This window comes from Dryobates pubescens, chromosome 31, assembly GCF_014839835.1.
Source record: "Dryobates pubescens isolate bDryPub1 chromosome 31, bDryPub1.pri, whole genome shotgun sequence".
Taxonomy (NCBI): domain Eukaryota; kingdom Metazoa; phylum Chordata; class Aves; order Piciformes; family Picidae; genus Dryobates; species Dryobates pubescens.
Genome location: NC_071642.1, coordinates 11,331,660 through 11,358,656, shown reverse-complemented (window position 1 = coordinate 11,358,656; position 26,997 = coordinate 11,331,660). Strand labels below are relative to the sequence as shown.

At 54.3% G+C, this 26,997-nt stretch overlaps 1 protein-coding gene across 6 annotated transcripts in view; it reads left to right on the top strand.

Annotated features, from left to right (window-relative positions):
* The first annotated feature begins 8,149 nt into the window (after positions 1-8,149).
* The window catches only part of ANK1 (ankyrin 1), a 56,175-nt gene continuing 37,327 nt past the window's right edge, over positions 8,150-26,997 (top strand). For 2 of the 6 annotated variants that reach the window (XM_054174942.1, XM_054174943.1), the window contains exon 1: positions 8,150-9,086. In XM_054174942.1, coding sequence (XP_054030917.1) covers positions 8,961-9,086 — 126 coding nt within the window. In that variant the 5' untranslated portion in view covers positions 8,150-8,960. Of the gene's footprint in view, positions 9,087-26,121; positions 26,233-26,997 lie in introns of those variants that run through there. The other 4 variants (XM_054174936.1, XM_054174935.1, XM_054174937.1 and 1 more) reach the window with 3 other exon arrangements.

The window sequence follows — 26,997 nt, the reverse complement described above, 5'->3', positions numbered from 1 at the left end:
AGCTAAAAAAATAAATAAATGATCATTTACAGAAGTTTTTTAGAGGGGAAAAACATGCACAAAAAGAAAAAAATAAGTCTTTTAATAATGTTCAAAGAGCCTTACTTTGACAATGTGGACAGAATCTGTGTAACAGTGAAATCATCTTCCTCAATTTCAGGTTTTGTTTTCAGCTGTATGTCCTTCTCCCTCCCCTGTGCCCCCTCTGTATGCAGTTTCTAGTGCTGCACTCATGTGAAATGTTTGACATCTCGAAAGAAAACAGCAACCACCACCCTTCCTTCTGACCCCCACCTGGCATTTCCTACTTCCAGCAGGAGGCACTTACTGGGAGACTTGGAAGGGGACACAGGATAAATGAAGCTCTTTTATTTCTACAAGTCAGGGGGGAAAAAGGCTTTCCCCTGACTCCCTCAGCCTCAGTACAATTTGGAGTTAATGTGTAAACAAGACGGTGTTCACCTTGGTGTTTTTGTAGCTGAGTTGACTGCAGTTGTTTGTTTCATGCTGAAAATGTACCTGTCAAGTGAGCCCCTTCCCTCCCCAGCCATGCAGGTGCCATGCAGGTGCCATGCAGGCACACCTGTGCTGTCACTGAGCTGCTGCAAGCATCTCCAGAGAGAGCTCTTGGTGTCCTGGTGTGGTCAGGAGGAGGAGGATGGGGTGGTGAAAGGGCTGTGAGGACAAGAAAGTGTTTACAGGCTCTTCTGGTGAAGTCAGTCCCACCTCTGCCATCCCAAGCTCTGCTTTAGGATGTACTTCCAAATGCTGAAGGTCTTGGTTCTGAGCCTTGGAGTGAGGCTGAGCTTCCAAAGCTGTTTCCAGTGGTCTGCTGCTTCACCTCTTTGCTTAGGGCCATCTCAGAAGGGCCAACTGCAGTTGGCTCGCTGAGAGCACTGTGACGTCCTTGTCTCTCCTCCAGTCCTGCTCTGGGGTAGGAAGTTCCTCCCAGGGAGAGCCAGTGATGTTCTCCCTGATTCCCCACTCTGTTTCCTAGGAATCTCCCCACGTGTGATCTGCTGTGGGAAAAGAAGGGAAGTGGCCTGGTGGGCAGGAGTGAGGCAGCCCAGACGCCGCGGTGGGGTGCGGGCAGCAGGGCTCTGCTCGTCGTTGCTGCATCCCATTTGCACTCTCTGGCTCCACTGCTGGCACGTCACCCAGTGCAAAAAGGGACACCCTGGAATGTAAAGTGGGGTTTTTGTTGTTGTTTTGGGTTTGTTGGGCTGTTGTTTTTTACTGTATATGAAGTAGAGATACACATTAATAAGACTAATTTCTTTGTTGTTTTAACCAAAAGAGTCTAAAAGACAAAGCTGGGGTTTCTGCAGGTGCACTAAATGGACTTTTCCTCCGATCACTGCTAACCAGAAGAGGCAGAATTCAAAGGACTTCCATTCTTTTTTTTGTTTTGTTTCCTTTTCTCTTTGTTTTGAGCATGTACAAGGCTGTGTAGGACCCCACCTCTCTGTATATAACTACTCCAGCTCCAAATAACCCCTGTAGAAAGCGCACTGTGCTGCCCTCTCCTTCCTAGATCTTCAGCTGTGTCACTGCTTCCTGAACGCTGGGCTTGGGGGGGGGGGGGGGTTAGGAGGGGTGGGGGTGGGGAGCCTGAGACGGGAGGAGGAGGAGGAGAAGCTGCTGAAGGGAGGGCAGTGAGTTGAGTTTGTTTGCTGTTCTGTTTGGTTTGAGGGGGGTGGGGGAGGGGAGGGGGGGGGGGTGTTGGGTTGTATGGTTTTTTTTTCGGTTGGGTTCGGTTCGGTTTTGTTTCGTTTCGATCAGTCGGGCAGCTCCCCTTTTCCACAACCCTTTGTGACTGTAGAACTATTGTAGAGAAGAAGAAGAAGAAAAAAAATACAAAACAAAAAAAAAAAAAGTTCTTTTTCTATATATTAAAAAAAAAAAAAAGGAGAGAAAAAAAAAAATAAAGGGAAAAAGAAACACCCCCTCCCCCCCCCTTCCAAAAGAAAATGATCCAAGGCAGTAAGATTGGGTACCTACCATTTTTGTTTTTCACTTCTGTTTAAAGAAAAGAAAAAAAAATAATTAATAATAATAAATAAATGTATTTTTAGCAAGATAACTTGGGTAATCTTCTAAAAAAAAAAAGGAAAAAAAAAAACTGAAATCTCACTGTTAGTGACTTTGATGCCTTTAAAAAAAACACAAAAAAAAAACAAAGAAAAAGACAAAAAAAAAAAACCTTTTTGGGTTGGGTTTTTTTTGTTTTTTTTTTTGGGGGGGTTGGTTTTGGGTTTGGTTTTTTTTTTTTTTTTTGGCATTTCATTCCATCTTTAAAATTTTTTATCTTTGTTGTAGAAATATTAAAAAAAAAAAACTATTTTAAGAAAGATTAAAAAAAAAAAACAAAAAAAAAAAGAGGAAGAAAAAAAACAAACCACACAAAACCCCCCAACCCCCCCCCTCTCCCTTCCCCCATCCCCCCCAAACCCCCAACCCCCAGTTTCTCTTGAAAGAGATCTCTAGAGTGTGTGAATAGGAGCTCCAGATGCCTCTAAAAGCCGCATGTACAAACGAAGCTGAGTCTATCCTGTCTGTTTATATTTGCTTTTCCTGTTTTGTAACCTCTTTGTACTTTGTTCATGGTGACTTGTAAGCTACAGGGGGAAGGGGTGCCCGGATGCCTTTGTAATTCTCCATGTCATACGCTCCTGGCTGGATGGTCTCTCCCTTCCTCTCTCTCCTTGTATGTAATATCACTTTTTTTTCCCCTTTCTAGCAAGTACTTTCAAAAGAACTCTGTACATTTTAACATAAAAAAAATAAATTATGTTGAGCCATTTTGGATGCCAGTTGTGCAGGTGCAGGTTTTTTTTTATCGGTGGGCTTGGGTGGGGTTTCTTCTTCCCTCGGAGCCGTTCCCAGCAGAGGGTTGCAAGGCCCAGCTTGCCAGGCTCCTGGAGCAGCTCCTTTGGAGGGTTGGATTGGGGTGACCCTGGAGGGCCCTTCCAACCTGGCCGCCTATGAATGATTCCCCTTGGCCCACCGGAGAAAATGTTTCTCCATGAGCACAGTCAGACACTGGAATCACCTCCCAGGGAAGCAGTGGAGTCCCCTCCCCTGGGCCGTTTGGAGCTGCAGCTTGCCAGGGAGCCGGGCCAGAAATCTTTGGACACTGAGGAGGGTGAGACCCTGGCCCAGGTTGCCCAGGGAGGGGGTAGAGGCTTCAGCCCTGGAGCCATTCCAGGTCAAATGTGATGGGGCCCTGAGCTCTCTGCTCTAGTTGAAGGCGTCCCTGCTGCGTGCAGGGGCGTTGGACAAAATGCTCTGAGGGTCCCTTCCAACCCGCTGCATTCTAAGCTTCACCTGCTCTCATCTTGCTAGTATCATTAGCTCTTGGGCCAGGAGAAGCAGAAGCGAGCCGCAGGCAAGCTGCCTGCACAGCCGCTCCCGCAACGCTAGAGGGCAGCCGAGCTCCAGGCGAGCGCCCGCTTCCCCCCGCAGCTCCCGGCAGGCGCCACCGGCTGCCCCCGGCCGCTGCTGTGCCGCTGCTGTGCCGCTGCCTCCAGCGCCGGAGGGCAAAGCGAGGACGGGCGGGGCTGAGGGGCCACAGGAACCTTCCAGAGGCTTCTCCGCAGATGTGCTGCCAGGGGCATGTCTTCAAGTGAGCAAACTGTGCTTGCGTGCCGTGGTAAACAAAGCACAGGGACCTCGAGGTCCTTCTGCAGGACCAGCGCTGCAGAACAGGACTTGGAGCAGTTGGTGCACGAGAAGCTGGAGAGCCGACAAAGCACACTTGCAGCCCACAAGCTCAATGGCAGCCTGGGATGCATCCAAAGCAGCATGGCCAGAGATGGAGAGAGGGGATCCTGCCCCTCTACTCTGCTCTGGGGAGACGTCGCCTGCAGTGCTGTGTCAGCTGTGGGACCCTCAACACAAGAAGGACCTGGACCTGCTGGAGAGGGTCCAGAAGAGGAAAAGATCAGAGAGCTGGAGCACCTCTGCTGTGGGGACAGGCTGAGAGAGTTGGGGCTGTTCAGCCTGGGGAAGAGAAGGCTTCAGGGAGACTTCAGAGCTGGGAGAGTGGTGTAGGGGATAACTGAAAGGATGATCTTAAAGGGATCTGACAGCTCTGAAAGCTCATCAGTGAGATAAGTAAGAAAATGCTAAAAAGAACAAAACCATCTTAATTAGGTTCCCAACTCAGGGAGAGCTCCTCACTGAGATCCTAACTCTGCAGCCAGAGGAATGCAGATAGTCTGAGGCAGACAAAGTTTACAGCAGCTAAGGTGGGGCCTGCAGCATCTTTTATCTTCACAGCTTGTCAGCCAGAATAATTCACCTAAAAATAGCTGCCTGAGGTTGAGCTTTGAATGCAAAATCCTTTTGCCCCTACCAGAGACCGACTTCCCCAAGCACCTCCAGCAGGGCAGGCCTTCAGCTGCCTGCTCAGTCTCTTGAGGCAGCTGCAGCACCTTGCAGACAGGGGCAGGAATCTGTTGCTGTGCTTCCCGCTGGAGCCTTCCCTTGCAGGAGGCTGAGGCCTGAGGCCAGCCCTGTGTGTGGAACTGGCACATCCTGACCTTGTCCATCTGGTGTGGTGATTTCGCTGTGGGCTTCCCTGTCAGGATCTATTTGTTGTCCCCTGCCAAATGCTCTACCCTGTGAACTCTTTGTGACAGGGGCTCTGTTACCAGGGTGTTTGCTATGGGCCTCACATGCCAGAATCCCAGTCTGGGCTGGAGGCACCAGGGAGTTGTCACAGTACAAGCAATCTGTTTTCAAGGGAAAGGTCCTCAGAGTGGCCCTCTGTGACAAATAACTAAGGTTCCAGGAAAGCTCCTCTCCTGTTGGCTGCTCCCATGCACACTGTAGCTTTGAGCTGCAGGAGGAGGTCTGGGTGCTGCCATTCTGTCACCCAGCAGCACCAAGCTATGACACATCAGCTGTTCCAGACACTTCCCAAACAACTTCTCCAAAGAGGAGAAAAAATACTGCAGGAGAATAAAAATTATGTGGTGAGGGAAGTGAAATTACTGCAGAACCCATTTGCCACTTGTCCTGACCTGAGTGCTTCTTGAGGGACCTGGGGTTGCTTAGTCTGGAGAAGAGGAGGCTGAAGGGAGACTTCATTGCTCTCTACAGCTCCCTGCAGTGAGCTGGGGGTTGGACTCTTCTCAGGTTATAGAATGAGAGGAAATGGCCTGAAATTGTGCCAGGGGAGGGTTAGGTTGGAGCTGAAGAAAAATATCTTTGCTGCCAGAGTGGTCAGGGACTGGCACAGGCTGCCCAGGGAGGTGGTGGAGTCCCCAGCCCTGGAGGTATTCCAGAAACCTGTGGCCATGGCATTTGGGGCCATGGTTTAGTGGCCATGGTGGTGCTGGGTTGCTGCTTGGACTGGGTGATCTCAGAGGTCTTTTCCAACCCAGACAATTCCATGAACAGCAAGGATGGTGAAGCAGCTGAGCTGTTCTTCATGCACAGCAGCTCTCAGGGCCTCTCTCTACCAACCACACAATTACAGAGCACAAAAACTTGGTATCAATTGCAGGCCAAATGCTTCCTAGCTTAGAATATCTTGATTGTAAGCTCCTGCTGAGGCCAATCTTATGTGTATGGCAGAGATACCTAATTCCAGCTAGCTCAGACTTCTAAATCAAGCTGTCAGAATTCAGGGCAGATGTTTCAAAACCAACCACCAATGACTTCAAAAACCATTGACTAGGCACAGCACTCCCCCTCCAGTTTCAGAGCTAAATATAGCTTCAGCTGCTAGCAGCTGGGGCTGTACCAGGACAATAGCTCTGGATCGAGAGGTTCAGAGGGGTGAGAGCCTCCCTGGATCTTGAGGGGGAAGGCCAAAGGGTGTCACATAGGAAGAACTGAACTGTGCTGCACAGCAGATTTCCTGACCCAGGGCTTCAGGCAGGTCTGCTGGCAGGAGATGTTCTCCAGAGCAGCAGGTTCAAATGCTTTGTGTTGCCTTCTGATACAAACCTTCTGCAATCTGAAGGAGGCAAGACTGCAGTTGCTTTAGGAGTGTCCTTGTCCTCCTTTGGCACTGAGCATGCTCTTAGGATCAAAGCAAACCCCAGAGCTCTGTCCCCAGGAAGCGTTCAGAACTGCCCGGGCAGGTACAGCAAGGGGTCAGCAGGTGATGCTTAAAAGAGTGGGGACAAAGGGAGACAGTGGAGGAACAGTGCCTTTAGACACCCTTGATCATCTCTGTATCCAGCTGTGAGCATTCTGGGCTGCTGGGAAACATGACCACTGTCCTCAAGAACCTTCAGCACAAATACTGTGCAGGGCTTGCTGAGGCCAAGCAGCAAATGTCGGTACAGGAGGAGGGCAGAGAGAGGAGGGTGGTGTCAGGGGGTGACACTGTCTGGGGGCTCTGACAGTGCACCTGCAGCTGTGGTCACTGGGCTGTAGTCAGGCTCTGAGGAACACAAAATTTCTCTGGATACAGTGGTGAGGAAAATTGGCTTGAACAGGGAGACATTCCTGACCTTGGCAAAGCAGAGGTCTCCCTCTCAGCTGCACTGCTAGAAGCAGGGCACCCTCCCTCTCTGGGCATGGCAGATGATGCCTCCAGTGCCCTGCAGGGTGTACCTGGAGGGTATCAGATCAATAGTGCCTCTGATTTACAGACACAGTCTGAACTTGGGGCTGCCTGAAGTCACAGAACCTTAGAATTGCCTTAGTTGGAAAAGGCCTCTAGGATCATCCAGCCCAACCATCAACCCAGCACCACCATGGCCACCAAACCATGGTCCCAAGTGCCATGGCCACAGGTTTCTGGGACACCTCCAGGGATGAGGACTCCACCACCTCCCTGGGCAGCCTGTGCCAGTCCCTGACCTCACCTTCAACAAAGACATTTTTCTTTATCTCCAACCCAACTCTGCCCTGGCACAGCTCCAGGCCACTTCCTCTCCTCTGTCCCCTGTGTCCCTGTTGCTGACCACAGGTCATTTTTTTGTTTGACCCCTGCCTCATTTGCTCTGCAAAGGGCTCCTGTGGAAGAGGCACAGCCTGGGGGCTGAGTGCAGCCCTGCTCCTGGCACTCCCCATCTGTGAAGCCCTTCAGCATTCGGCTTCTATTGAGTGTTGCAAGTTGTTTCCCTTGGGTGTTCCTAGGACATTGCTATATAAAGAGCTGCAGCTGTATCTAGACTTGAGTGTCTCCATGTGGGTGCACTGCTCAGAACCAAAGCTGTCCTTGCAAAACGAGAAGATTTCCTCTTCCTCACTGTTTGCTGGGACCTCCTCTCCATTCCCAGTGACCATATTCTTTTAAATGCTGTCCTGTGCCAGTCTTGTGCCTGGTTTAAGCACCCTGCCTTGTCTGTGGGGGAAGCAAAGGAGTTGGAGGAATGTCAAAAGGGAAAGAAATGGAGGAAAACTCAACTCAGATGGAAGAGTGACCTCTGCTCCTGGGGGACAACAGGGTGAGCACCAGCCAGCAATGTGCCTTGTGGACAAGAGGGCCAAAGGCATCCTGGGGTCCTCTCTGTCTGAATAACCTGTGACTGCCCAGCAGTTGATGTGAAATGCACATCAGGCCCTGCTTCACCATCTGGGGACACAAAAGGAACCCTGTCTAGAGCTGGGAGGACTGTGCCAGGACAGTGCAATGTGTGCAAGGCTTCCACCTGGGCAGATCTTTTTTCCCAGTGCTTTGCCCCTGGGTTTGCACAGAGGGGACAGGGTTTGTTCTGGGGTTCAGGAATTGATCTGGAAAAGGCAGGGGCTGCTCACAACCACCTGAAAAGTAAAGCTGGCTTTGCTGCAGGTCTTCTTGTGGTCACCACCAGAGAGTCCACCCCAGTTTTATCCTGGCCCACTCACACTCTGGTGCCAGGTACGGAAACCAAAGTCACAGCTCCAGGCCTGACCCCTGGCCTCCAGCATGGAATTGCCTCCCTGTGCTTTTGGGAGGCAGCTGCAGGTGAAATATGAGGATGTTTGTGGGGAAGGGGTGGCTGACTCTCCAGGAGCCTTGGCTGGGTGTCCTCAGAGAGGACCTGAGCCCTGGTGGTACCTGGGTGGGCTGGAGCTGGTGGCTGTGGTTGTACTTCTCTGATGCTGAGCAGTCAAAGAGCAAACTGAGCCCTTGGTTTCTGTCTCCCATTCACAGCTGAGATCCCTCCCCTCCCCTTGCAGCTCACTCGGTGGAGAGCTGCGAGGAGGAAGGGATGCTGCTGAGCTGCACTTTAAAGGATGCTGCTGAGCTGCACTTTGCTCCCGTCCCTGGCACATCCCTCGCAGCAGAGGCTGTTTGCTGAGCAGAGAGGCTGCCTGCCCCCAGCCGAGGCAGCCATTCCCTCCTGCTCCCCGGGAAGGGAGCTGGAATCCTAACCCGGAGAGGCAGCGAGCGATGGGGCTGCCGCACGGAGAGTGACTGAGAGGAAGGGAACCGGAGAGGCTGAGAGCTCTGCCTGCCTCAGCAGCACTGCAGTGGTGAAGCCGCTGCCTGACTACGGGCAGCTTTCTGGGGGCTGTGCACTGCTACAGAGAGGGTCGGGATGGAGAGCAGCAGCCTTTGCCTTCGCGGCCGCTCCAGCCTCATCACGCATTAATTGCTGAGAGTTATTTTCCTTCCTGTGGCTGACTGCCTGCGTCTCATCTCCCACTGCAGGAGAGGCTGGCAGGGAGAGAGCGCAGCACCAGCCGGGTGTCCTGTCCCACAAAGGGCTCTGCAGGATGTGCCAGTGCGGTCCGGGGCTGCTGCAATGGTGCATGGAACCTCTGGAACAGCTGGATTTAGGATTATTGATGCTTGATAAAGGTGTCCCAGGCTCCATCTAGCAGCTAGCTGGAGACACCGGCTGCCCTTGGGGGGCTTGCTGACTGCTTTCTGCTTTCCTCTCGTTGCTGCTTTCACACTCACCTGGGTCGGCAGCGTCTGAGCAAGGGGAAGGGACTTGGCCGGGAGCTGGAGGGTGCTGCGTGGGAAGCGCAGGTGAGCTCAGGAGGGGACTGCAGCCTGACCAGCCATGGCTCAAGCAGCGAAGCAGCTGAAGAAAATCAAAGATATTGAGGCTCAGGCTCTGCAGGAGCAGAAGGAGAAGGAGGAATCCAACCGCAAGCGCAGGAACCGCTCTCGGGACCGGAAGAAGAAGGTCAGTGGCGCTGGGGCGAGCGGCCCCTGCCCAGGTGCCTGTGCTGCTGGCAGTGGGGGCTGCTTGCGTGTTGGGGGTGGGGGGAGATGGCAGAGGGGCAGTCTGCTCCCTGTGCCAGGCTATGTGCAGTCAGCACAACAAACAGTCTGCCGAGCAGAGGACAACTTTTAGGGCCAGAAGCCTTCCGTTTGCCCTGACAGCTTAGGGACAGGGATGTAAGAAAGCCATGAGAAGGGGGAAAGGGAGTGAGGGGCTTGTCGAGGCAGCTGGAGTAGCAGATTGGATCTCTAAGACTCAATTGCTGACTTCTGGCTTCATGCAGTTCCCCAGAGTTGCTCTGTGTCTGCAGAGCAGGGGGGCAGGAGCCCCCTCATCCTTTCTCCAGTGAAGGAGCAGTTCTGGTGTCCCCCTCGTGCCCTGCTGGATCCCTGCCAGAGCACCGAGACCAGGGGGCAGTGGGAGCAGACCACTGGCAGAGAAAGCACTTCAGAGCAGGGGGCTGTGAGCTCTGCTGCTGCTCGGGGCAGCAGACATTTGTGACCCCCCCCCCCCAGCAAAGGCATGGTGCTGCTGGCAGCAGGTGAGTCTGGGGGCTGGAGCAGGGGGAGCTGCAGATGTCTTTCACCTCTGCTGGCCCCAGCCTGCTGCAGCCTTGGGTCCTCCAACTGTTCCAAGCTGTATTTCTTCTCTGGAAAGTCACTGCTGGCAGGTTTTCCTTTGCTGCCAGCTTCCTGCAGGCCAGGTGTGCTGCTAAGGTTGCTTCCTGGCCCTTGAAGACCTCTTGAGCTGAATGTTCTTCTCCCAGCAGGGCAGGGTGGTGTGTGTGCCATGCACCAATGCAGAGGCAGAGAGGGGAGAGGTGAAACCAAGGATAGTGAAGGATGTTTGTGAGAGGAGGTTGCAATACAGAGATGTCTTAGGTGGCCTTATCCTCTGCCTTTAGCAAAAGACTTGGAGGACTTCCATGTGCCCCCTCTGAGCAAGAGCCTCACAGCAGAGCTCTGCTGCTTGGAGCATTTCAATAGTTGTGCCCCAAGAGTCTGAAGAAGAGTTTTGCTGAGGTGCTGGGGGCAGGCACCACTAAGCAGTCCTCAGGCTTTCAATCTTCCTGCCAAACAGCTGCTTCAGGCTGTCTGGGCTAGTCATGGACACTGGAGTTCCTAGATTTCATTCATCCCTGTTTCTGGGGCAGGCTTACTCCCTGAGTCTGTGAAAGCCATCCTCTTCCCTTCTGCAACACCACCTCCTCTCCTCCCAGAAGCAGAGTGTACTTGTGTCTGGGTGATGGGCTGGGGCATACCTGCACAGTGTCTGGGCTTCATGTGGAAGGTGCTAGAGAGGGCACCTTCTCCCCAGCTCCTTGTGAGAGGCTTGAGTTGCACTTGCTGCCAAGACAGACTGTGCTGCAAGCAAGGAGTTGTTGTGGTGTACATTTGGGATTGGCACAGCATGGGGAGCACAGAGCAAGGTGTCCTTGCAGAAATCAGCAGGGCTGTGGTGAGCTGAGCAGGAGCTGATCTTCAGCTATCCCCTCCTGAGTGGTGGGGACGTGCTGGCAAGGGACTCCTGCCTGCCTCTTGGCTCCATGGCAATGCCCAGGGTGGGCAAAGCCCCTGCTCACCCTCCTGTTCCTCTCAGGGCCAAAGCTGGGTCTAAGGATGCTTGCTTGCTTAGTGCCAAGCCAGTGTCCAGAGCGGCTCAAGGGGAGCTCAGTGAGCATGTTCAGGACAGATGCGAGGTCTGCAAACAGGAGCTAGGAAGTTGGGTGTGGGGGCTGCCAGCTGCCGCCTCCTCCAATGGCAGCTGCTTGCTGCATGCAGGCCCCAAGTGCCCCCAGGTCAGGTTGCTTGGTGCCTGCAGTGCCTTCTGAGCTGGCAAGCTTTGACTGAGACTAACAAATAAAACCAAGTCAATACTGGGATGAAAAGAATTCTTCCTATCGAAGTGTGCTTATTGTGGTACCAAATGCAGCCAAATATCCAGTCAGGGGGGAGGAGGGGCAGAAGAGTGTGAGGAGGCAGGTAAGTGGGCATGTGGCAAGTGACAGGACTCAGGGCAATGGCTTTGAGCTGGTTAGACTGGAGAGCAGGAGAGAATTCTATGATTCTTAGTAGGACAACCAAGTGGTCACACGAGGTGAGCAGAGCTGTGCTGCCTGCGTGACAAGCAGAGCTCCCTCAGCTGCTGGTCACTGGTGAGCTGCATCAGGGTGGAACTTAAGGCCAATCTCAGGGTCCCTGAGAGGGAAAATCCAGACACCTCTGTCAGAGTTATGCCATGAGCACATGAGAAAGTGGGGTGAGAAACTGCTGCTGGAGTGCTGTCAAGGAGAGGCCACTGGGGCCCTTCCCTTAGCTGTCTGCCATCCTTCCCAAGGCTTGTCACCAAGCAGCAGCCTTCAGCTTGTGCTGGATTTAGGGGGGCTGCAGAGAAGAGACTGATGGACAGGATGAGGGCAAAGGATTTCAGCAGACCTGGGCTGCAGATGGCCCTGAATGTCCCCAGGATACCTGGACCTGGAGCACCGTTGTGCACTGCTGCCATGGAGGTCTGGCCTGGTGCGGCAGCTGGATTGGGCTGCCTGGGTTCTTGCAGTGAGTGGCAGGAGATCCAGCCAGAGGTGACACAGCTGTCAGCTACCCAGGGCTTCCCTGGCTGCTGGGGGCTGTGTTGGTATCTAACCTGCAAGCTGGTATCAGCAAGAGAAAGGCTGATGCCACCTGCACAGCCTGGGAGCACAGAGCTGCTTTGCCTCCTTGCTCTGCCTGCTCCTAGAGCAACAACAGCTCCAGCTGCAGCTCCTGCTGGCTGCCACTGCAAGTTTTGTCAGTTCCATCAGCCACAACTGCTGCCTCCCCTTGCTCTGCAAGAGCAGTGACCATGCAGGCACCTTCCTGAGAAGTTAAACCCTCGTGGCACAGCACTGAAGAAGGCACCTTGAGGAGCACGTGAGAGCAGCTCTAGGGGAGGCCATGAGACTGGAAGCTCCAAGCAGGCTCCAGCAGCAGCCCTGGGCAGCTAGGGCTGGGTGCCTGGGCTCCAGCACTCTGTGTCTGAGGCACTTCTGCAAACAAGCTGGGATCTGCTGCCTGGTCGTGCTGCTGCTGTGCAGTGACAGGGAGGAAGGACATGGGACAGCGGAGCAGCCAAAGCCTCTGGGACTGGAGGGAGCCCTGGCTTTTGCCACCCTGGATGCACTCAGTGTAGACAAAGAACAAAGCTGTGGCAGTGGGCTCCTTCATGAGCCATCACAGAGGCTTTCAGAAGGCTTCTGCAGCTCAAAAGTTCATCTTAAATCATTCTGTGGGCTCTGTGTGTGCTGGGCTCAGAGCAGCAGTGGAGTGCTGAATCTTTTCTGCTGTAAACATCCGATGTGTGAAGCTGGGGAGGTGTCCTGGGTGCACAGCTGCTGGCAGACTGGGGCAGAGCCTGAGCTTCTTTACAGGTGCTCTGCTGCACTGAGGGGTGCAGCACCCCACCTCTGCCCACTGTGCCAACATGGAGCTGCTCTGTGTGCCCACAAGGTAGCTGTGACCCTGCCAGCTCTGTCAAGGTTGTTGGGGAAGCAAGGCCCATCAGGATTTGGGGAGGATTACGTCAGCTGGCTGCACTGTCAGGAGATTCAGGCCTCTGATTCATAGATGCTTAATAAATATTTAGTTGTTGCTTGAGGCTGGGCTGGGAAGCACAGGGCTGTGTGTGACGCTGCCTTCCTCTGATGCTGTTTATCTGACCTGCCTCTGGAGCCCTGCACAAATGGAGGCACTGCCAGGATCTAGAAAAGCATCAGGGCTGTGCTGGGCTGCTGTCTGGGGCCCTTAAGGAGGCTTTCTGTTCTCAGAACCCACTAAGGCTTCCTCTCCACCTCTCAGTGTCTCCCTGGTCAGCAGTCAGCAGGAAGGAGAGGCTGTTTCGAACTTACCTTTGGCTAAGCTCTGTCCAATTTCACTCACCGCTGCTCACAGCCACCCTCCAGCGTTTCTTCTGTTAGGTTGCAGTGCAGCAGGCTCTGATTATCATGGGAGCAGCTGTGCCCCCTCCCAGCACTGGTGTTCTCTTCCCAGCATTTGCATTAAGTGTCAGGGGGGGACGGCAGAGGATGGTGCCTGGCACGTGTGTGTGTGCAGGAAGGAGAAGGGCAGTGCAGAAGTGGCACTGATCTCAGTGCTGGGCAGGCTCAGGACTTTCTGGGCTGTAGGAATGGGCCCAGATCAAGAGCTGTCTCAGGTGGCCCAGGCAGGAAAATCAGAGCTCTTCTACAGGAGCAGTTCCTCCCTGGTGTTTACCTTTGTCTCCTGCCAGTGTCTGCCTTGCCCTTTGCAAAATGTGGTGCCAAGAGTCTCTCAGATAATGTGAGCTAATATATACTGAACCGTGTTTGACTTGGGATGTCCATCCCTTTCCCCAGTAAATAGTTGTCCACAAACACTGGAGTCAGTTGTAAGAGAGGAACAGCTTGTACAGTACTCAGCCAGCAAGGCACTTCGGAGCCTGTGTCTGCGTCCTTCCCTGACATTTCCAGGCAGGAGGGAAGTGCTGTGGTGGGAGGAGGAGCGGCTGGCAGGGAGAACATGAGCAGAATACAGGCATCTGGATGTGAGGATGCAGGGCAGAGCAGCCTCTGCTGCTGCAGGGCCTCTCTGAGGGGGGAAGCTGGTGCCGCTCTGCACTGCTGCTCTTCAATTATTCAGCTGTCTCTAAGTGCTTGGTGACCACACCGGCGATCGAGGTATTGGAATGAGCTGAGCAGCATTTGGAACCCTGCAGCCTCCAGAAATCTGCTTGGGAAGCAAGTCCTTTCCAACTGTGCCCTCTCCTGGGTGCCCAGCCCCTTGGCCCAAGTGCCTGCCCGAGAAGGGCAGTGGCTGTGTGCAGGGGATGAGCCCTGACTGGGGCCGGAGCCCTCAGGAGCAAGGGAAGCTTGTGGCAGTCCTGCACCCAAGGGGTGAAGCTGCCTGTAGTGAGCTGAAGCTGATGTACAGCGAGCTGGAGCTGAGCTCACAGGAAAGCAGCTTTACAGAGTGCTAAAATTAGAAGTTTAGTCTGAATTATGCTAATTTGTGTTAATTGTCTAAGTATGTCAAGGTTCTTCAGGAACGTACCCTCCCTGTGCTGGCCTGGAGAGGTGCAGCGTGGCTGGGGGTGTGAGGCAAGCGTGGGTCAAGGACTGCAGATCTCTGGGTCCCTTGCCCTACTTAGAGCTCTCCAGCACTCCTCACCTCCAGCTCTCACAGTGCCATCAGGGTGGATCCTGAGAACGTTGCCTCTGGATCGGAGAGACCAAATCTGAGAGGAGTAGAGGGCAACCTCCTGGGTGTAGGGAAGTTCTTAACACCTTCTCTATCCAAGGGACTGCTCAGCGTGGCACAACCACCTGAGAATCCACCTCCCCTTTCCCAGCTGAATTATGTCATCATGCTTTGAGCCACAACACTGCAAACAGCAGCAAAATTCCAGCTCCCTTCCTATTTGCAAAGCAAATGTTGCTGACTGGGTGAAAGCAATAAGCCAGAGCCATCCATTCCTGGTGGAGGGGCTGCAAAACGTGAGGGATGATGCTAAACCTACAGCTTCAGAACGTAGTGAGCCCAAAAACCCAACCCAAAAGCCTCTCCAGGAGGAACAAAGCAGCAGGTATTCACCAACGTGCCTTGGGAGGCGGAGGGAGAGAATGCAGCAGCAGGAGAGCGTTTAGAAAACAGAGCAGCTTTCTATATTTGGACAGGGCTGAGGGGAGGAGGAGAGAGCCTGTGCCTGTGCACATGGCTGTGGCTGTGTCCAGGGCACTGAGAAGTCTCCTCTGGAAGCAAAAAAGGTGCTGCACCAAGACAGCAAGCTGAGTCCTGCCCTGCACTGTGGTGGCAGGGCTCCTCAGGGCTTGGAGGGTGCATCCATGGGCACGTGTGGGACCTTCCCAGTGGGGAGTGCAGAGTGCTGAAAGCCTTGGCAGAGTGCAAACTAAGTTTGCTTACTAACTAATCTTACGGTCCCTGCAAATTGATCCTAAAGGCTCTTACCTCTTTACAGCCTCCTTTGCCCAGGGAGCCAAGGTTTCCAGTTGCCCTGCAGGAAATGCATCGAGCATCCAGAGCCCATTTAGTTCTGTCACGATGCCACGGGCAGCATTGTCTCTTCCCCAGGACTTGCTGATTACAGCAGAAAGCAAAGAATAAGATAAATGCTGTGAGAATGTGCTGCTGTGGTGGGTGAGACAGACAGGTGTGGGGTGAGCTCAGGACAGTGCAGCTTTAGCAGAGAGAACAGAGAAGCTGCTTCAGTCTTTGGCTCCTCACTCCAAGAAGGGCATTGAGGGTCCAGAGCACAACCAAGCTGGGGAAGGGTCTGGGGAACAGGGCTGGTGAGGAGCAGCTGAGGGAGCTGGGGGTGTTCAGCCTGGAGAATGTGTGACTGTGGCCATGGTGGTGCTGGGTTGAGGGTTGGACTGGGTGCTCTTGGAGGGCTTTTCCAACCCAAACAAGTCTCTGTTCCTGTGATCAGGGAATCACAGGGCAGCTCCTGCCCCTTTCTGTGCACACCCCCAGGAGCACTGTGCAGATGTCTGACTGCTGGCCCTGGGTAGCAGAGACAGTGACCTGTCAGTGACTGCTCCATCCACATCTCCTTCCAGTTCCACCCCCACGTCATCTGGCGCCTGCATGGACCTCGAGGCGGTGCAGCTGCCTGGCATCCTGGCATCCTAAGGCAGTGGCTGGGACGTGCTCTGAGGGTCTGTCAGCTGTTTTCATGGACGTACTGGGAATGAAAGAGGGCAGAGTCTGTGCTGTCACCTCATGGGGACTGAGCTGCCTGCTCAGCTCTCTGATGGACTGAAGCAGGCTGTGGGCACCTGGGAGCCCTTCCTGGGGTGGCTGCCGTGGGAAATGCTGCACTCAGCTTTCCAAGCATTTCACCCTACCATCTCCAAATGTGCTGCTGTTAAAGTCAGTGTCTCCTCAAATACTTCAGCAGCTTGCTACCCTTCCTCTGTCCCCAGCTGCCTCTCAGGCCTGAGAGCTGTGTCCTAGCATTGAGGCAATTGCTGGGCTCGGATGGGTGCTGACCATGACTGACTTTGCTGTTGGTGCTGGAGGGTCCAAAACCAGCCAGTCCCCTCCACTCCTTTGCTCTCTGTAATCTTTTAAAAACAAAGCTGGAGTGGTGTCAGCAAGGGGAAAGATTCAGAAGCTACCAGTCTGGTTTCTTTCCCCTTTTCTTTTCCCTTTCCTTTTCTTTCTGTCCTTCCCCATTTACCTCTTGGTGGCTGGCAGTGGGCACGGGGGATGCAGTGTGAGGCTTTGCTGTGCTGGAGAGTTCTCAGGAAGGGAAGACTTTCCTGAATGATGCTGGGCTTGCAGCGGGGAGCCCTGTGGGCTCTGCTTTCCCTCTCCAATGCCGGAGCAGAAGCTCTATCTGTGGGCACCGTCTTTGGCACAGGGGCATTTCGGCTGCCTGCATGGGGTCTGTAGCTTGCCCTGCAGGCTGTCATTTTCTCAGCTTATTCATTCTTCAGCTCTTTTCCTGGCAGGATCTTCTCAACTCCCAGTGACAGCAGATTTGGTCCAAGCAAGGATTGCTCAGTGGAGCGTGGCACGGCATGGCAGCTCTCTGCACACGCAGCTTGGAGATGCCACAGCCCCGATGCCGAGCGAGGCGCTCCCGCTGAGGAGCGACATGATGGTCAGCAGGCTCAGCCCCTGCCCGGGCAAAGTGCTGCCTGTCAAGCCTGGCTGTCAGGTGGCTGTGGAGCTGAGGCTGCAGAAAGAGAGAGGAGCTGCAGTGTCACAGGACAAATGTATAAAATATCTGCTGCCCATCAGTACTGCATCAGCAGCACTGCTGCTCGGAGCTCCTGAAGGCTGAGCCATGCCTCTTGGACCTGCTGGAGGAGGTCTCTGAGGCCAGCAGCAGCTCAGTAAGGCACAGACAGGATCAGCCTCTCTTGACCCAAAGGGTGAGGCAGCAGCAGCCATTGGCTCCTGCCGGATCAGCAGCACCTCACCAGGAGGCCTCTCGGCACACTGTGACCCCCAGCAGCAGCAGCAGTGGGGGTCGTGCCAGGGACATTGATTCTGCCACAGGCACTGGGGGTAGATTGCAGATGTTTGGGCAGAGGAGGTGGCACCTTTCACTGAGTCCCTTTGCTCTAAAGTCAGGCTTTGGAGCTAGGAGTGCTGGGAGGACACAGAGAGCTGACCCAGAGGCTCTGCTCACAGCTGCAATAGAATGATGGAATTGTTTGGGTTGGAAAAGGCCTCCAAGATCATCCAGTCCAAGAATCAACCCAGCCCCACCATGGCCACCAAAGCATGGCCCCAAGTGCCATGGCCACAGGTTTCTTGAACACCTCCAGGGCTGGGGACTCCACCACCTCCCTGGGCAGCCTGTGCCAATCCCTGACCACTCTGGCAGCAAAGGAAATTTTTCCTCATCCCCAACCTAACCCTTCCCTGGCACAATTTCAGGCTATTTCCTCTCCTATCACCAACCCCTACCTCACTGCAACCTCCTTTCAGGGAGCTGTGGAGAGCAATGAGGTCTCCCTCAGCCTCCTCTGCTCCAGACTAAGCCACCCCCAGCTCCCTCAGCTGCTCCTCACCAGCTCTGTTCTCCAGACCCTTCTCCAGTCCTCCTGCAGCTTGGAGATGAGGTCCACTGGCAAGGAAGGGGCATTGCACGTGGGGAGTTTGACTCTGGACAGCCTTTGCCTCTGCAGGGTGCTGAGTTTTGTCCACTTGGCTGGAAAGAAATTGCAACCTTGCACAGGGGAGCGGAACAGCAGCTGCCCAGTGAGAACAGATGAACCTGGAGGGGGTTTTTGACAGCTAGAAGCTGTTGTAACAGAGTAGGAGATAAAAACCCAAACAACCAGAGCTCAGCAAAGGAGAAGGCTTCAGAGTTTCTTGTATTGTTCTTGTGATGTGTATGGAAAAAACCCAAGCCAAGAACCCAAACAAAGCAAGTAACACACTTTTTGTCCTCCTTCTGGAGCTGCAGCCACTGCAGTTAGCTCCCCACCCTCGAGCTGTCTGCTGTTTACTGCCAAGCCTTGCCAGCACCTTCCCGGGGTAACGTCAGGCTTGCTTAAGGATGCAAAGTGCTGGGAAACGTGCAGCTATTGTTTTGATGTTTAAATGCAGAGGTTTCTGCCCTGCCACTGATGTGAGAGGGAGCTGCCAGGAAAGCTCTTTTGGGTCCCCAGCCATGAAAACAAGGACCTCATTTTGGCTGTGTTTGCAAAGAGCATCCTCTGTAGTTACTGTCCCAGGTCCTGTGATACCCTTCCCAAGGAGGGGGTTGTGTGTGTGCTCCTCTGGGCACGTGTGAGGATGGAACTCCTCTGCTCAGCCAAAGTCCTCCTCAAATAACTGCACTCTGCCCCCTCCAAGTCCTTTGTTTCCCCAGTTCCTGGAGTTCTCTGTAGCATTTCTGTGGCCACCTGAAGGCTGCCTCCTCTTACTCTGGGTGTGGGAACCCTAGGGAGAGGGTGGATGAAGGTAGGAGAAACTTTGCAGCTGTGGAGTAGGCTGAGTCTTGAAATTAAAGCGTTGGAGACGGCAGAGTGTGAGCTGGAGCTCATCTCTCCGTAGGAGACTACTTCATGTTTCTGTGTTTGATGTTGTGAAGCCAATTCTGTCAGAAGTCTGGCATCAAACCCCCTCAAAGGTTTCACAGCCTCCTCTGTGCCCTCACAGCTGAGAGCTGCTTGGGTGGCACTGAAGCACCCCAGCCTGGCGGCCCAGTGAGGGCACCTGCACAGAGCTTGGTGTCCACTGCCTGCCACTGCCAGCACTGCTTTGGGCACAGCCCCAGGGACTCCTGGTGCTAAGTGCTACAGGAGTGCACCTTGGAAGGCAAGCAGTGGTGCAGGCCCTCTGAGCCTGGAGGTGTCCTTGTGAGGCAGGGGATCTGTGTGAGCTGATGGAGAGGGGATCAGGCAGCCTGCTCTAGCTGAGGTCTGCACAGCCCATTTGTCATTTGGAATTACCTCCTCTGCCTGGGATGCAGTGGGAGATGGGGACAGCATTGTGCTGCATGCTGCTTGGCTTTCCTGTGGCCTGTGCCAGCCCTTCCCAGCTCCCCATTAACCACTCCTGTGGTGCTCAGCTCCCAGCACTTGCTGCCAGCTCCTGTGAGCTGGAGGATCTCATCTTCCAGTGGTTGCAGGGGGGAAGGAGGATTTTTTATTAATAACCCAAATTACTCTGTAAAACAGCAGCTTGTCTGGTGTTAAATATTAAACTGCACTAAGTGGTGAGCAGGAGCTGGACCAGCAGCAGGCTGGGAGTGACTCGCAGTGGCAGGAGGAGGCAGCGGTGCCTGCCAGCGTGCATTAATCCCTGCTCCTTGGAGAGTCTTCTTCCATCTTCAGGGCAGTCAGGTGCTCCTCCATGCAGCTCCCCAGCTCCTGACTGGCATTTTGCATGCTTTAAACAGATCAGCACATCAAAGGCTGGCGGATCCTCTCTCTGGCGTTGCCATGGCAGCAGCAGCTGAGAGGATTTGGATGTTTCTGGGGTGGGATTCTGTGGCTGGGTGTGTTGGGGCAGAGCAGGGCTGCTCTCCACGTCCTGCTGTCCAGCGTGATCGCGGCCAGGAGCATGCCTGCTGCTGCCAGTGGCATGTGGGTGCCTTGCTGGGCTGTGGGATGGTCTGCCCCGGCTCAGGGGGGCTGTGATGCAGACCTCTGCATCTGAACTGCTCACCTCGGCTCCCTCTAGCCTAGGAAAGAAGCAGGGATCCTTCCCATGCTGCACCACACAGGGAAGTAGGTCAGCTGAATTATACCCTCAGAAATGCTGGCTGCTCTGCACTGGCTCTCAGGGGACCCAAGGCAGCAAACCCTGCTGCCAGTGTTGACTCTGTAGGTGCTAACTCTGTCTTGCTGAGCCTGCCCTCGGGACGTCGGCCTCGGGTGCCCCTCCTGAGCCCTGCAGCTCTTCACATAGAACCACTGAATCATTTGGGTTGGAGGAGACCTTTAAGATCATTATGTCCAACCCTGAAAGGTCACCCCTGAGCTGTGTCCCTCAGCACCACATCCCCAGCCTCCCCAGTCCCTCCAGGGACTGTGACTCATGCTGGGTGCAGTGGATTTCCAGGAGTGAATTTAAAGCTGAGCTTTAAACTCTTTTCACAGAGGACCTTGCTCTGGTTGGTCAGCACACTGCAGCAGCATGGCCAAGGGGTCTGCTGCTGGCCCTCACCAGCAGGCTGTGGTTCCTTGGCAAAATGCCCCCAGCCCTCCTGCTTGTGTGCTGTGAACTTGCCCCCAGGAGTTCAGTGCTGGTTTGGGAGCATTTTCCCTTTGGGTGATCCTGGCATCTCCAGCCAGTGCCTGCTGACCCCCACCCTTCAGAGGGTTGCAAGGGAGTGTGGTTTGTTAAGCCTCTCTTCTCCAGAGAAGGATTGTGAAGAGGAGCAGTTCCATTGGTGTTTAGAAGGTGCCAAGGACTTCCTCAAGCTCATGCCCAGAGCAGGCCACCCCTACAGCTCCTGTGTGGTCGCTGGCAGAGCTTTGAGGGGCAGGTTACACGGAGACTTGGTTCCCACATTTTTACTGCTGAGGCCAGGGAAAAGTGCTGACACTGCAGACATTCAGTGAGAAAGGTCCACAGGGAGAAATAAAATAGTTGATTGCCTTCAATTTCAGCAGAATAGAGGCTGCCATCAGCTCTGCCAGGTCACTGGAGCTCTGTCCTCACTGCTGCTCTGCAGAATTGCAGGGTCCGAGGGAGCGTTGCTGAGGTCCTGGGACTCTGCTTCCCTCATCCAGAGGCATCTTATGTAACTGAGTGAGACCTTAGGAGAAGCTTCTGTGTGATGAAATCATCCTGAACACTGATCTGTGAGAGCAGGGCTGTGGGCATACGACAGGAATGTGCATGTCTCCTCTGAATCATTCATTAATTACCCTTAAATGGAACTCCTGGGCTTCAGGACTTCAAGGAGATGCTCTGCAGATCTGCCAAACCATTCTTCAGAGCGTTGCAGTAGCTGGAGGGAGGTGCAGGCTCTTGTGCTGGGAGCAGGGTGCAGGGCTGGGCTGGTGTTCCTGCTGTAATGTTCACAGCAGCTTGCCCAGGTGTGCCAAGGGTGCTCAAGAGATAAATGAATCAGTGCTGCGTGGGAGAGCTGATGGGGAGCAAGAGCTGCTTGTAGACATAGGGTCACAGAATGGTTTCAGCTGGAAGAGTCCTCCAAGATCATTGAGTCCAACCTTCAACCCAAGAGCACCATGGCCACTAAACCAAGTCCCAGCAGGCATCAGAACATGGATGGATTTGCATCCAGGAAAGCATTTGGCTCCTTTCCTTGCTCAGCAAGGTGATGACCAAAGGCAAAGCTTCCAGGCACTTAGGTGACCAGACTGGGAAGGAGTAGGAACCTGCAGCTGCTTCCTGCTCCAAGCCCAGAAGATATTTTGGGAAATCTGCAAAGAATAACAGCAGTGGCTCCTGAGTTCTTGTCACACTGCCTGAGCAAGAAGATCTTGATGCAGACTGTGGTTATCTTGGCAGGTTGCAGACCTCAAAGATCAGATGGCTGCTGAGAAAAAAGGGCATACTGAAAGTGTGGGGTGAGAGCTGAGTTCTTCCTCTCTTGCTTGCTGCTCAGCTAAGTGTGGGGTGAGAGCTGAGTTCTTCCTCTCTTGCTTGCTGCTCAGCTTTCTAAGAGGAGCAGAGTGCAGCCTACCAGCTGGAGGCTGCATTCATCTGCTCTCACAGGAGGTCAGTCTGCCTTGCCTCCAGGCATGCACTGCAGCCAAGTGCTGGATCTCTCTCCATCTCGAGATCCCCAGAGGCATCATATTTAGACGTCTGAGTGGATCTGTGATCTTGCAGTTACAGCAGGACTGCTTGATCCCAAAGGATCAGTAGCTGGGGTGGATGAAGTGCAGCCTGTTAAGAGTCTTCTTACACCTTTCAGGTGGTACCTGCCTGGGTGGAAGCAGAAATCTGCACCCCAGCAGTAATTAAGGAGTGATTTGCCCTTGGCCCATGCTGTGGGCACCTTGCCAAACTCTGAGTTCCCAGGGCAGGGATTGCTCACATTCAGGCTGCATTGGGTGATGCTTTTTGCTCTCACAGCTGCCTGGTCTCTAACCAGTGGACCTTAACCCTGGTGCTGGGTGTCTCCTGGTGTGCTGGGCAGGAGAGCTGGGTGCAGAGACTGCTGAACACTTTCTACCTGTGCAGGAAACTTTGCAGCCAGCATAGCACAGAACTGAGGCAGAGTAGAAACAAGGAGCCATGAATCTTCAAGTCCAACCACTGGCCTGGAGCTCACAGTGCCACCACTGCTGCTGAGCCACTGAGCCACATCTAGGTGGCTTTGAAACCCCTCCAGGGATGGTGACTCCAGCACCTCCCTGGGCAGCCTGTGCCAGTGCCTGGAACCCCTTGCTGGGAAGAATTGTTTCCTAATACCCAAGCTAAGAAATCCAAGCCCAGCAAACCTTTGCTTCCTTCCCACCACCTAACATTGCACAGCAATGACAGAAAACAGAGGAGCTGCTGTCAGTGGGGAGCTTTCACACATGGCTGCTTTCATGTTGCTGATGATTCCAGCACTCTGGAAGTGGAGGGATGAGCTGCCTGAGAGGTGAAGCACCAGCAGCTCCTGTGGAGTTCCTGTGAGACTGTGAACCGCTGTGCCAGGAACCACAAACGCCAGCGGAAGGCAAGGCTCAGCCTTGCTGAGCTCAGAGGACTGCCTGCTCTGAACAGCAGCCTGGCTCAGCACTGCAGAGTGTTCTTATCTGCTTATTTATGCCTACATCACTGCTGTCCTCTCCTAACGGGAGGAAGCAGTCTGACAGTGCCACTGGTTTTCATCCCAGCTCCCTCCTTGCCTGAATCTGAGAACCTTCTGTTTTCCATGGCTGGGCAGCAGAGGCAGAACTGCCAAGGATTTAAATTATTCAGCTTCTGGTGCTGACTCAGCTTGAAAACTGCATTCGTGTTTCCTAAGATAACAGCTTGTTGACCAGAACCAGGGAGCCTGGCTGCTCCTGGGAGCCCAAGCAGGTGACAGGAGCAGAGGCAGTGTTCCTTGGTAAGCAGAAAAGGGACATGCTGGAGTAAGGAGAAGCCCTGGCTTGCCCTCGTCCTTGCACCAGGAGGGCACAGTGAGCACTTGGAGAGGAGCAGCTCTCTCCTGTCACTTCAGCCCTGGACCCATCCTGGCATCATTTCTCAGCTTGCTGAGTGCAGGAAGGGCTTCACTCCGTTCCCTCAGCAAAGGCACGCAGTTTCCTCAAAATGTTGAAGCCCACTGGTAAGGAATAGAACCAGAGAACTGTCTGGGCTAGGAGAGACCTTTGAGATCACCAGGTCCAACCACCCAGAGCTCACAGTGCCACCCCTGCTGCTGAGCCACTGCCACTGAGCCACATCCCTCAGCACCACATCCAGGGGGCTTTGAAACCCCTCCAGGGATGGGGACTCCACCACCAACCTGGGCAGCCTGTGCCAGTGCCTGGGAACCTTCCTGGGAAGAAATTGTTCCTAATGCCCAACCTGAACCTTCCCTGGCACAACTTGAGGCTTTTTCCTCTTGTCCTGTCACTTGTTGCATGCAAGAGGCCAACCCCACCCAGCTCCAGCCTGCTTTGGGGTAGTTGCAGAGGGTAATGAGGTCTCCACTCAGCCTCCTCTTCTGAAGGCTAAACACCCTCAGGTCCCTCAGCCATTCCTCCTAAGCCCTTTCATTCATTCAAGGCCCTTCACCAGCTTTGTTGCTCGTCTGAAAAGTTCTAGCAAGTTCCTTGCTCTCCTCCAAGGTGTTTAAGGTTGTTCAAGGGTCTCTGCAGTGCCTTAACCGAAAGGAGAGCAGCTGAGCACAGGCTGGCAGCAGCCAGCGAGGTGCTGGGAGCTCACTTCTCTGGTTACAGGGCAGATAACAAGGCAGAGAAAGGAGCCTTGCATTCCTTCACAGCTACCTCATAGTGCAGCTGAGGAGTTCTCCAAAGGTCAGAGGCAGAACTTTGTATCTTCAAAACCCAAAGCTCTCTGGAACTGCAGGAGCAGTGTTCAGAGACCTCCTCTTCCTTCTCACTTGCTGGCAGCAAGCTTCTTTCTGTCCCCTGGGCTCTGCACTTGCTGTGGAAACCTGGGATGTGTGGCACTGCTGAGTCCATCCCAGGAGCCATCTCAGGACAGCAGGAGGAGAAATGTTTTTTCCCTGTGGGTGTGAGAGATGTTAAAGCATCCAGGAAAGAGCACTTCAGACAATGTTGGGGCTCTGGTGCCAGAGGCTGCACAGATCACAGCTCAGTCCCTTCCTGAGGGAGTGCAGTGGAAGAGGGGAGGCACCCTTCAGTGAACGGGTGGAGCAATCTCACGGGCACTTGAGCACTGCTTTTCCCTTAGCTGTGATGGGAGGTAGCCCCACGTGGATTGGAGGGCACAGGTCCTGTTCCCAGGGATTTGCCAAGAGTGTCTGTTAGCCTGGGGGCTGCAGGACCTGGGGAAAGTTTGGATCATGCAGAGGCAGCAACTCTGAGTAGGCTCTGGTGAGGTCCTGTTTTGAGGGTGCAGAGGACTCATATTGCATTCATGCCATGCAGTTATGCAGGGGAACAGCAAACAAGGGCAGCAGGACCTGAGGCTTTGGTGATGTTGCTCTGTAGATGGAGAGCAGCAGCACTTTTCAGAGCAAATGCAATGTGCCAGCAGCTGTAGTGCTCATCCTTTTGACAATTAACATCTGAGCTCTTCCTGGACTGGAGGAGGAGTCTACCATAGCTCAAATCCCAGAGGAATCCCAGGCTCCCAGGGAAGTGCTGAGTGGCACTGGACAAGGGGAAGGTGTTTTCCTTAGACTGAGGTAAGGACTCTGCTTTGCTCTAATGCTTCAACGTGGCCTTTGCTCAGTGTAAAACTCAGTTTCTGTGTAATGCAAAGCGTTTTTCCACCCCAACAGGTCCTCTTGATCGATCTACTCTTCCTGCCTCTCAGCAGATAAAAGCTTTCCCAATGGTGGGCTGGGCTCTTTTAGAGGGAGCTAGAGCTGGCAGAGCTGTTGTCTGTTCTCTCTGAAGCTGCAGGAGTCAGGAGTCACAAGCCATGTTTGTCTGTGTGCTGCCCAGGCCTCTCCAGGTGTGATCACCTCCTGGCCATGCTTTGGCCCTGGGAGGAAGTGCCTTGGCCTCTGGAACCTGTAATTAGCAAAAAGGGCCAGGCCAATGGCAGCTCTAGGTAGAAACCAAGCTGTGCAGCTCCCTGCAGTCCCCCAGTGCTCTATCAAGATGGCCCCAGCTGAGCTCCTGGATCCAGGCTGGGGCTAGCAGGAGAGGAGTGCCAGGGCAGCATCGCCCTGCAGTGCCCCGAGCGCAGGAGAGGGTGGGACGGGAGCGGTCTCCAGGAGCTCTGTTCCTCTGAACAACTGGTGTGACTCCCTTGCGTGTCTTTCAGAGAGGGCATGCACCATCCAGTGTGGACCCCTTGCCTTCTTGCTGCAAGCAAGGATCTCCTGAAGGGCTGCTGGAGCAGGAGTCTGATGCGCAGGTAGAAGGGGGGAAGGGGCGCAGGGGCGGTTCATGGTAGTGCGGCAGGCTCCGGGCCCTGGGGCGGACCTGCAGCTGCTGTCACTACATCTCATTTGCCACTTCAGCTCCATCTCCGTGTCCTTCATCTGGGACTGTGCCCAGCCAAGCTCTGCAGAGACCAGGGAGCGATCTTGGGTCTTCTGCTGGCCCAGCCTGCGTTGTGCAGCACCCGCCGGGAGGCAGCAGTTTCATTGCGCTTTGTGGTTCTGAAGCTTCCTCCTCCTCTGTGCTGTTGGCAGGACAGGGGTCACACACATGGGCTGCTCCCTGTTTACAGCTCACAGATATGTTTATGAAGTGTTCCCCAGGCATGACATCCACTCCTGTCCAGCCTGGCAGCTCTCCCTAAGCTCCTGACGTGGGACAACCTGTAATCTGCAGACGCCAGGCAGGAGCCTCCCCGCCGAGCCTGCATGCAGGCAGGGACTGTGAGTGCTGATAGGGTGCAGCCCCGCTGCTGATAAACCTCTTCCAGCTGCTCACACTTGGTCTGGCTGCAGCATTCAGTGGCAGTGGGCTGATCAGAGCTGCAGACCCTGGCTGTCCAGGGGGAGCTGACTTTCTCCTGCAGCCATGCCATGCCTGCATTACTTGAGGGTGAGTACCTGGGCATGGTAGGGGCTCAGTGGGCAGCACTGAGAGGGGAGTGATCAGGTCAGTTCTTTTGGTCTTGGTTTGCACATGAGAGGTTAGGTGTCTCCTGGGCTTCAGTCTGGCCCAGAGATAAACAACCCCAGAATGGCAGGAAGGGTTTGCTGCCCTTCTTGGGTCACTGGGAAGTTGCCTGAGGTCATGCAGTGGCAGAGCCTGGTGTGGAACTCAGAGCGGCAAGGTTCCCCTGGTGCTGTACTTGCCTTGTCCTTCTCCCCACAGCTCTACTGGCAGAAGGGAGGTGCCACCAAGTGTTGACTTTTTTTGTGCTATTGTAATGGTAAATGTTGATTTCTGTGCCCTCATCTTTGGTGCTTTACCCACCCGAAGCTGTGGGACAGGTGCAGGAGGTCTGTAGGCACAGCGCTGCTCGGGCCCTGCCGGGGAGCAGGCGGCTGTGCGGCTCCGGCTTTGCCTGCACGTCCCCTCACCAGGGAGCAGCTGGCAGGGACACCTTGCCAGGCCTGTGCTTCAGGTGCTTTCCTGCCAGTGCTTCCTTCCCTGCATGGCTTCCGGAGGCTGCACCTTGAGCTCTGGCCAGAGCAGGCTGAGCGCTGCTGGCAGGGAACACATCGCAGCCGTGGTGCAGGCACTGCGACTGCTCGCGGCGTGCAGATCCCAGCAGAAAGCCCCTGGCAGTGCTGCTGCTGGTGCAGGCAGGCAGAGCAGGTGTGGAGCAGCCCTGTTGGAGCAGAGGTAGGGAATGAGTCA